Source organism: Aphidius gifuensis, linkage group LG1 (assembly GCF_014905175.1).
Source record: "Aphidius gifuensis isolate YNYX2018 linkage group LG1, ASM1490517v1, whole genome shotgun sequence".
NCBI classification, from domain to species: domain Eukaryota; kingdom Metazoa; phylum Arthropoda; class Insecta; order Hymenoptera; family Braconidae; genus Aphidius; species Aphidius gifuensis.
Genome location: NC_057788.1, coordinates 1,556,344 through 1,566,755, shown reverse-complemented (window position 1 = coordinate 1,566,755; position 10,412 = coordinate 1,556,344). Strand labels below are relative to the sequence as shown.

General features: G+C 23.8%; 1 protein-coding gene and 1 long non-coding RNA gene across 4 annotated transcripts; both read right to left on the bottom strand.

Annotated features, from left to right (window-relative positions):
* Positions 1–246: 246 nt before the first annotated feature.
* LOC122860809 (transmembrane protein adipocyte-associated 1 homolog) lies at positions 247–4,518 on the bottom strand. 3 transcript variants are annotated; one of them, XM_044164805.1, is made up of 7 exons: positions 4,075–4,494; positions 3,883–3,954; positions 3,201–3,377; positions 2,835–3,130; positions 2,506–2,763; positions 2,238–2,424; positions 247–2,016 (listed from the first exon to the last, which is right to left on the bottom strand). In XM_044164805.1, exons 3-7 carry the CDS (start codon positions 3,347–3,349, stop codon positions 1,143–1,145), a joined length of 1,764 nt encoding a protein of 587 aa, XP_044020740.1. In that variant the 5' UTR covers positions 3,350–3,377; positions 3,883–3,954; positions 4,075–4,494; the 3' UTR covers positions 247–1,142. The 3 variants fall into 3 exon arrangements, with proteins under 3 accessions (XP_044020740.1, XP_044020739.1, XP_044020738.1); XM_044164804.1 differs by lacking the exon at positions 3,883–3,954 and having other exon boundaries at positions 4,196–4,518; XM_044164803.1 differs by lacking the exon at positions 3,883–3,954 and having other exon boundaries at positions 4,075–4,514.
* A 4,130-nt stretch (positions 4,519–8,648) lies between these two features.
* On the bottom strand, positions 8,649–9,662 carry LOC122860813. The gene is made up of 3 exons (XR_006374452.1): positions 9,553–9,662; positions 9,000–9,157; positions 8,649–8,779 (listed from the first exon to the last, which is right to left on the bottom strand). It is a non-coding gene; the product is annotated as an uncharacterized LOC122860813 (long non-coding RNA).
* Positions 9,663–10,412: the final 750 nt, after the last annotated feature.

Below are 10,412 nucleotides of genomic sequence, written 5' to 3'. Positions count from 1 at the left end.
TGTTGATAGCCATTGACCTGATGTACATCTTGACTGTCTATACTGTAACCAGTAATGCTATCTGGACTTTGTAGTGATGCCGCATAAAGCGGGTTGACTGGTGTTGCATGAGAGTCGAATTGTGTTGAGTCATAAACACTGTGGCTCTGTAAAAAAAAAAAAAAAATATTCTGCTTTTCGATTTTTATTTAAATTATTATTTTTTAAATAATAATTATTATTTAAATAATTAATAATAACAGTTACCCTCGATATTCATCTCAAAGTTTCATATATATTTTTTTTTTCATTTTAATTTTTATAATTGTTATTTATAAATTTTAATTAAAAACATGCAATGAAAATATATAAAACCACGCATAGATATATTAAATAAACATTTAAAAATGAAATTATTATTATTTTTTTATTTTAAAATAAATATTTAAGATGAAAAATAAATAAATACTTGAAACTGATGTTTTACGTCAAGTGCAGTATAAAACATGTGCAATGATGTACGTAGTGCATTCACCCAGATTAATTTGCAAATAAAAAAAAATTATAAATAAATAAATAAACTACAATTTAAACTCAAGTATATAATATTTTGTGTATTTAAATAATATCTCTCGGTTATTTTTCTATCACCCCGAATAATTTCCATTGATAGAAAAAAAAAAAAAAAATATTCAAAGCAGTTATAAATAATTTTACGTATAATTAAAATCACCTGTGTAAATAAATTTTGAAAAAAAAAAACTAAGTGAAATACATTTAATAAAAAGCCACTAGGCATGCTAATATATTTACAATTTATATATGAAATTAAAGCTCGTTAATTTATACTTTAAATGTCTTATTTTTTTTTTTTTTAAATAATAGAAAAAAAAAATAATAATAATTCTCAGAGTTACATGTTATTATGTAAGAATTATATAAGAATTTTTTTTCCTTTTTATAGAGAGACTGTGCTAAAATTATTATCGCAAATATGTACAAAAATTAAATTTGAAATTTTTAAAAATATTTACAAAATTTGTGCAAATTTCAATTGATTTTTTTTCGTTTCAAATAAATTGTAATACATTTTAGCTACATGTATTTGTGACTTGATGAATTTTTTTTCCAGTTAATAAATTAAAATAAATAAATAAATGAATTTATGAATTTTTTGTATCTTTAATTGGACTTTGATATTTTGGTGATTTAAGTGATTGTAAATAATCACCTAAACCACCACCAGATTCCTCTCTCTCATCTTTATAATTTTTTTTATCATTAAAATCATAATTTGAACGACTCGATATATTATTATCAAATTTATCATGAATTTTATCAGTTCCAATATCAAAATCAAGTGATTTAACTGAATAATTTGATGGTAAATTTTTATTGTATATAATATTTTTATCATTATCAAGTATATTTGTCAAGCTATTTTCAAGTGGTGGTAATGTGCTACTTGTTGATGCTGTATTTATTGTTAATAATGATTTATTATCAATTTTAGATATTATTGATTGACTTGAATCAACAGTATCAATATCATCATAATCAATACTTTGTTTACGTGATTCAGTAAATAAATTTGCATTACTATCATTATCATTTGGTGTATAAATAAAATTACTAGCTGTACTTGGTGATAGCATTAAATTACTTATACTATCATTTGTACTATTATCACCGGATAATTCTGGTGTGCTATTTTTAATTTTCATTAATTCATCATTTTGATTATTGTATAATGTTGATTGTGAACTGTAATGACTTGTACTTGGTAATTTTTTATCATTTTTAGATGAGAGAGAGTATAGGGAATTACGTTTTTTAGATGATGATGATGATGATTGTTTTGTTGTTAATGATTCATAAAGGGGCATATGTATTGACGGTGTATGGACCTGATAAATGTAGTCACTGTCGGTTTTTAATGATGAAAAACTTTGTTGATGTGGCAATGACACTGTGTCTTCTTCCATTGTATCATCAACTTGAGCTTTATAAGAAAACATTATTGTTGGTTGTGATACTCTGAAAAATATAACAATAATTATTATATTAATTTGTATTTTTTATTCTATTTTAAATATTTAATAGATACGTGTATTTTTCTATTGAAAAAAAATAATAACAACATGTACAAACTTGTCTTTTCTTGTCTATTAATTTTGTGTTTTTTAAATGATATTTAATACGAAATTTATCATGATAAATTAGTAATTATTAATTAATAGAAAAAAAAATAAACTTACCCAAAAAATTCAGATAGAAATGTATGATAAACAAGTGGAGTAAAAAATGTCAAATAAATAGCAGCTGTTAAATCAACAACACACAAACCAATTGGATTTTGTGTGTAATTTAATAATCCAGCTCCAATTGATTGTACCAAATTCAACATAGCCAAAGTACCAGCATAAAAGTAGAAACTTTTTCTAGCTAAATAATAAAAAAAAGAAACAGATAATTTTAATAATAGTTTTTTGATTTTCATGTAAAATTTAATAAACATAAACTTACTTGGTAAATTAAGTCTATCACGTAATCTAGTCCACGGTAAAATAAGTATAAAAAAATAAATAAGTGTAAAAACAATACTACTACAAAACCAAAACATCATTCCACCATGTCCAAATACATAAAAATCACGACTTGGAATTCTAAATGTATCATCTGGTAAAACAAGTTCAAGTGTTCCTTGTGTTATTGTGAATGCCAATGATATAAATGACGTAGCAAATAATACTCTTTTTATACTTGAACGACTATCCAAATGTCCTATGAAAAAAATCATCAATAAAAATTATTATTATTAATAAATTTAAATTGTTAAAAATAATTTTACTTACCAAATGCAAGACCAAATATAACAACACTCATTTCAGTTGCTAGTAAAAAAAATCTAACAGTAACCCACATTACTTTATCAACTTTTTCACCAATATCATCAGCTGCATTTACACTCATTGATACAGCACACCTTACAACTGATATCAAAACATTGCATATTACTAGTCCATAAAATGCCAAAAAAATTGGACTACTTGTTGCACGTAATTTCAATCTTGCACGATTAAATCGTATTAATATAAATAATAAAAATATTAAATTTGGTATGAGTATTGCTACATCCCATATACGTATTCTAAAATTCAACAATATTAATTATTAATTATTAGAAATTTTTATTAAATTATTATAGTATTTTTAATTACCTGGAACCTTGAATTTCTTTGTATAATATTAATTTACAAATGTGCTCATTTTCAGACATGCTTGATGTGATATTTGGATCAATTGTTGAACCAAAATCAAGAAATTTTCTCCAAGGCTCAGAAACTGCTTGTTCAATACCACCAAACATTTTAATATATTATATTTTTTAATTTAAACTGAAACAAAATTTAAAATTTTTTATAATTAATTTTGTATTATTATTTATTATTCAAAAATTATTATGAATGAAGCTTTTTTAATTTTGTTATTGTTGTTTTTTTTTTTCATTATTTTGACAGATAAATAATAACAGTAAACATAACCTAAATTTATGTTGTGTTTAATTGTTGTGAAAATAAAATTCTTTAATTAACTTTAATTATCAATAGAAAAAAAATAGAGTACTCAATTTTTTTTTTTTTTTGTTATTTATAGTTAATTAATGTAATGCGAAAATTGAGTAAAGTGTTTTTGTCTGACAATGAAAAATCGATACAATACGACCTTTTGTAAATCTGTCAAACGAGTGTCCTTAACTCTCTCTCTCTCTTTTTTATTATTTACAATATTGTCTCGAAAAAAATGAGCAAAAATGAGGACAAAAATTAATTTTAAATATAGAAAAACCTTATTTTTCTAAATATAAATTTTATATATTAATTAGTAATTAAATAAACTTACAAAAAAATTAATTTATCATCATTGGAAATTAGTTTTTTATATTTGTTATCTGGATATATCTCTTCTGTGATTCTACGACGCAGTATCAGAACATTTTAACTTATTATTATTATTTCGAGGATTATTATTATTATTATTATTATTATTTTATAAATAATTATAAATAATATTATGTATTAATAAAATGATCACCTCTAAATGAACCAGTAATTGTCACTACAATGAACTTATTTTTTTGGATTAAATGATTAATTTTTTAGTCAACAAAATTGAGTATAAAACACAAAAATAATGTTTGTTTTTTAAATTTCACCTTGCTTTATTTGGGAAAATTTTTTAAACTGTCAGATGAAGGTTTTGGATTGATTTTATTATTTTTTTTATAATAGCACCAGCCAATGTAACTTATAATGCTGTACTTGATTGAAATTACAATGAAACCAACACGCCAATTTCGAGAATTCATACCACTTTTTTCTCTTTTGTTAATGTTTGTTGTTAATTTCTTTTTTATATTTATTTTTTATTATTATTTGTGGATATAACTTTGTGAGATCACTAAGAAAAATTATGAGCAATTATGAGTAATTATTTTTTTCTCAATCCTCTCTGCTTTCCTCTCTCACTTTCTCTTTTTTTATTTATTTTTTTTTTTCTTCAAGTTGCAGTGATTGCCGGTAATAGCGCTGACGAACGTTATTCCACCATTTTTTTTTATTATTTGAATATTGCACAATATATTTTTATTTATTTAATTTAGGATAATTAGAAAAAATTGCTAAGAAAAAAGACATAAAAAGTTATCAAACCCAAAGAAACAAAATTAATAAATATTTTAATAAAATTGAGGATATCTAAGTTGAAATTATTAAATTATTAAAAATGAAAAAAATATTGTTAATTAAAGGATAAAAATAAATACAAGAAAAGAAAATAAATATTTTTTAAAATAATTTATTGATCATAAACATTTTTTTTCTCTTAAAATTATTACAATATACATAAAATTTATAATGACTTGTATATTTAAGTCTAAAATTAAAAAAAGTACGACTGCACCTTAATTTTTGAATCGCAAAAAAGCGAAAAAATCACCGATAGTGACTTTTTTAAAATCATCGATACGAATAAATTATAATATATTTTTATTTTGAATCCGTATCGATGAATTTAAAAAAATTACTATCAAAAATTGTGAAATAAACACAATAAACAATAACAAATATCCAATAATTATATCTCAATTAAATTTCAATTATTATTTTATAAATAAATTGATTTATTTTTAAAATGATAATAGTAATCAAATTGAAAAATAATTATTGAAAATTCATTATTGTTGGCAAAAACGAAGTCGATGAAATATTTTCATTACTTTCAGTATAATAATTTTTACTGAAAAAAAATCAAATTAAAAAATTTTTTTCAGTGTGTTCAAATCATTTCATAGTAAAAGTTTTTTACTATTATGACAGCAGGAATAAAAAATCAATTCCAATCTATATATGTATACTCGAGCATAATGAAGATTAATGTAACACTGATCTATAAAAAAATTGGAAGAAATACTAAAGGACCTAGGTGAATTCAGTTCCGTGGTACCCCATGGTTACCCCCTGGGCCATTGTTTTTCGACCGTTTATATACATTTATACATATATATATATTATATACGTTTATATACATATCCATTATCGGAGCACCACGGGAGCCTGTAACTGCTAACATACATATGCACTAACATGCAAATATTTAAATTGACATGTCAACATACAAATGTGAATGTAAACATGTCAATCTGGATGCAATCGAAAAGATACATTTTTAATTAAAATATTTTACGTGTATTTTAGGTGTTCACACGTTAGTTAATATGTGTGATAACAAATTCAGGCTTCCGTGCTCTGTAGAGAACCGGATTATCGGAAAAATTATATGCTAAGCATCTTCATATTATGCCCGAGTAAATACTAAATTAATACCACGGTTTAATTGATCAAGATTTAACATCTCACGTGTTCCATAATAATGTAAATTATGATAAACTACAATTTGTTCAAAAAAGAGATAGATAAAGTGTTTAAAAAAATCTTGAAAAAAGTGTTAATTAACATTCACTTTTAACACCTTTTTAAACACTTTGTTCAACACATTTGTAAACACTTTTTCAAACACTTTTATAAACACATTTCTTTTAAAATTAAATTCAACAATTTTTCAAACACTGAATAAATTAAAAATTATTTATTTGGTATATCTAAATATTTTTGAATTTATTTAGTGTTTGAAAAATTGTGAATTAAGAAAAAATATTATGATAAAAAGAAATTGTGATCAAACGAATATGAATGTTCAATGAGTGCTCGAATAGTTGTGTATTTTCAATAAATAACGTTATCTAATTAAAATCAAAAATACCTATGAAACAGCTTAAGAAAAAAAATTCGAAATTTTTAACTTTGGATTAGCTAAATGTTTTATCAGTCCAATGCATTGCTTGGGAACTTATAACGTTTCTTTCGTTTCGTTATCGACTAACAATATTTATAATAACAATAACAACTTTTATTATTTTTTTTTTTGAATGAGTCACATGACATTATTATTAAAATTGAATTAAGATTTTTTTAAAAAATGGAAAAACTATTATTATTCATCAAGACTGTTTTTTAAATTCATCATTATTATATTATTTTTTTTAATTCTAAATTTAATATATATGTCATTTGCTGTCTAAAAATATTATAAACTATCATCACAAAATAATTTATAATATTTTTAAACAGCAAACGACATATATATTAAAATTGGAATTAAACAAAAAAGTATAATAATGATTCATGTAAAAAAAAAATTATAATAATAATGAATTTAAACAACAACTGCAAATCATAACAATGATTTCACTCATGCACATAGAAACAAAATTTCAAAATTAATGATGTTATTGAAGCTGTTGATAATAGCAAAGTATCAAATTAAAACAACAGTAAAGTACAAATATAGTCAATATAATTTTCAAGATAAGTGCCACAATTTATAGTATAGTAGTAGTATACTATTGATAGATCACAATTCACGACAATATTACGTGATGTGTCATCCTCGTGATCTTCGGCCAGTGTAGCATTTTTATTCATTTTTACTAAATGTACGAGCAAATGTTCATTTACAATAAGTTCGGTTTTAGTCTCCATTCCTCTCATGAATTTAAAAATTTACTTTTGACTATGATATTTATGAGAAAATAAAAGTTGATATTATTATTATTAACATTATTTATCTATTCAGTATGAATTTTTTCTGTATTTGAATATACAAAATTTATCATCATTACTTAATTAAATACTAATTTACGACATGGCATGAACGTTTAAAATATACTTGAAAAATCTATGAACTTTTTGATTAAAATTGTGAGTTAATGTGAGTTACGAAAGCTAAGATAAAAAGAAGAAGAGAAAGCTGAGTAAAAAAAAAAACAGATGTAGCTATAAGGAAAGATACAGCTAAGATAGCTAATATAATTTCAATTTCTATGTCACTCATCATAAAGATCAATTTATACAGATGCCTATTCATACATAGAAACACTTTTTTGGTCCAATGAATAAATTAAATATAAATTTGACTTTATAATGAGTGATGTAGAAATAATTGAGATCACATTATCTACCTTAGCTATGTCTTGTTCTTAGCTAAATTTACTTGTTATTTTCCTTAGCCTTCTCTTCTTCTTCTTCTTCTTCTTCTTTTTTTTGGCTGTCATAGCTCATAGGTACATTTAGCTACCCTACCAACTTTTTTTTCCTACATCTTTTTATAAAACTTTACGAATATTATTCGAGATTTTTTAAGAACTTGTATGTAATAATAACCATGTCAATTAATTTCATACAAGATAATAAACTAATAAACCATACCGTTTCAGTTACATCACACGCGTGTTTGCAAACTCAAAACATTTAATATATCTTTCACAAGCTGCAGCCGTAGCTATTTAAACTTCTTTCTTCGCTAGTATCTTTAAACTTACAGAAAATTGACAGTAGTATTAAATGAAAATCATAATTCAGTTCTTCATATTATAATGTAGTTGCACTGAAAAAAATTTTAAGCAGTAGTAACGAGAATTTCACCTGCTGAAAGATCAAACCAATTGGTAAGTTATTCTAGCGAGCTGGGTAACCAGGACAGCTATCTAGCTCATTAGATTCACATAATCTGTATCGCGTGATAAAGAATAATCTTTTTTACTTACTACACGATACATTTTGTGTGCACATGTGAATCTAATGAGTTCGATGGCAATCCTGGTTACTCAAGCGTGCTAGAATATCGAACCAAATGGATTAATCTTCCAGCAGGCTAAATCCTCGTTACCACAGCTAAAAATTTTTTCCAGTGTGGTCCATTTGAATCAACAGATGATGTGAAATGTTGTCCTGTCCATCACTTTCCCAAAAATAATCAGCATAATGATCCAATAATGAACTGTAATTCAATTTTAAATTAAATTAATTATTTATTTTGAAACGATAAATGATTTTTTAAAAATTAATTTACAATTTAATCAAAAAAATTTAAAAAAACAAATAATTAATAATTGCAAATGCGTTTATGATCATTATAAAATTATTTTAAAAAATTTATAAACTTTTAATCAATTTTTGAATAAATAAATAATTAATAAATTAATAAATATATTTTATTGTTGTACTTACTGGGAATTATTAATTAATAATTATGCATTTTTTAAGGCAAACTTTCAACAAATGGAAACGCCCAATTGCCACGTTGACAATGTCTTCCGGCTGCAGTGATGAACCTTGATAACAATAGTGTACACGTCATTGCTTCGACGAACATAATCACCATAATTACGCACAAATGTGAACTGAAAATTAAACCAATACACAAATTAGTTACTTATTTTAAAACAATAAATTATTTTTCTTGAATTAGAGTTCAATTTAAAAATTTAAAAAAAATAATAAATCAATAATTGGAAGCACATTTATAATCAACATAAAATTTTAAATAAAAATTTAAATAAGTTTCTCAATAAATAAAAAATTAATAAAATTATAAATGATATTTTAATTACGTATACTTACTGGTCATTATTGATGATGAACATTCCCGTTCAAATGGAAACGCCCAATTGCAAGAACCACGCGTCGACAATGGCTTCCGGCTGTGACATCACCTGGTTACAATGGTGACCACGTCATCACATCCCCAAATATAATTACCACAATGATGCATCAATTAACTGAGAATCAAACCAATAAACAAAATTCAATTAATTATTTATATCAAGACAATAAATCATTTCTCTAAAATTATAATTAACAGTTTCATCAACACAGAAATGATGGCTCAATTATTGCATTTGACGTAAAATATTATGCGAAATGCAACCATTATAAATACGCTTATGATGAACTTTATAAATTATTTAAACATATTTAATTCAGTTTAATGATCCAAGTAAATAATAAAATAATAAATTAACATTTCAACAAAAAAAAAAAAAAAATCAGCAATTATCAACACGTGCATGATTAAATTTAAAAATATTTCAAACACAATTAACTTTTTAATATGTACAATTAATGTGCAATAATTTAATTATTTTATTTATACATTTTAATAAATGATACTTACAAATAATGAGGGTTTATTTTCAGCAGAAAATATGTGGCAATCGAAGCCACGTCGACAATGGCTTCTCACTTTTGACTAAATAAATTTACCAATGACTAGTTGATACTTACACATTGCGTGATAGAATGCAATGGCGGTTTCGGATGTGCTTGGATCATCAATGATCGATCATATGACTCACCTAATCGATAGGGTGTGGCTACCAGGTAGTCATTGTTGACGCTAACTTCACTTTGAAAGCGGTGTAAGTGCTGCAAACTAGCTCAAGTCACGCCGACAAATCAACAATAATTTCCGAATAAATAACCACCAAAAAAACACTAAATTACACCTGGATAATTATTGACTCCACTCTCTATCATCGACGACATTTTTAAAATTTTTAAAATTTAAAAATGTACATTTAAAAATTCGGAGAATAAAAAAAATTACTTTGGATTATTCTGCAGAACTGCCTGCTACGAAAAAAATTGTAAAAAATACTAAATAATTTGACATAACATTAATTTAAAAATACGAAGTAATCACAACTGTTTATTTATCAATACTAGTAGATTAATAAAACAGTAACAATATTTATATTTTTTAAAATAATTTTCATGTTTCATGTATTGTGTTATTACTTTATGTATTAATTATATGGAATTTATTAATAAATTTTTTAGAATACAGATTATTGGACATACTTCATATGATATTGGTTTATTTGATAAATTGAATGTTATTATTTGATAAATAAATCAATTGATTGAAAACATTCATTTGACTCAGATTGAACAGTTTTTTATTTTGTAAAGTTATGACTATAATATAATTTTTAATTTTATACATATATAATATTTGTTAAGCAAATAATAAAA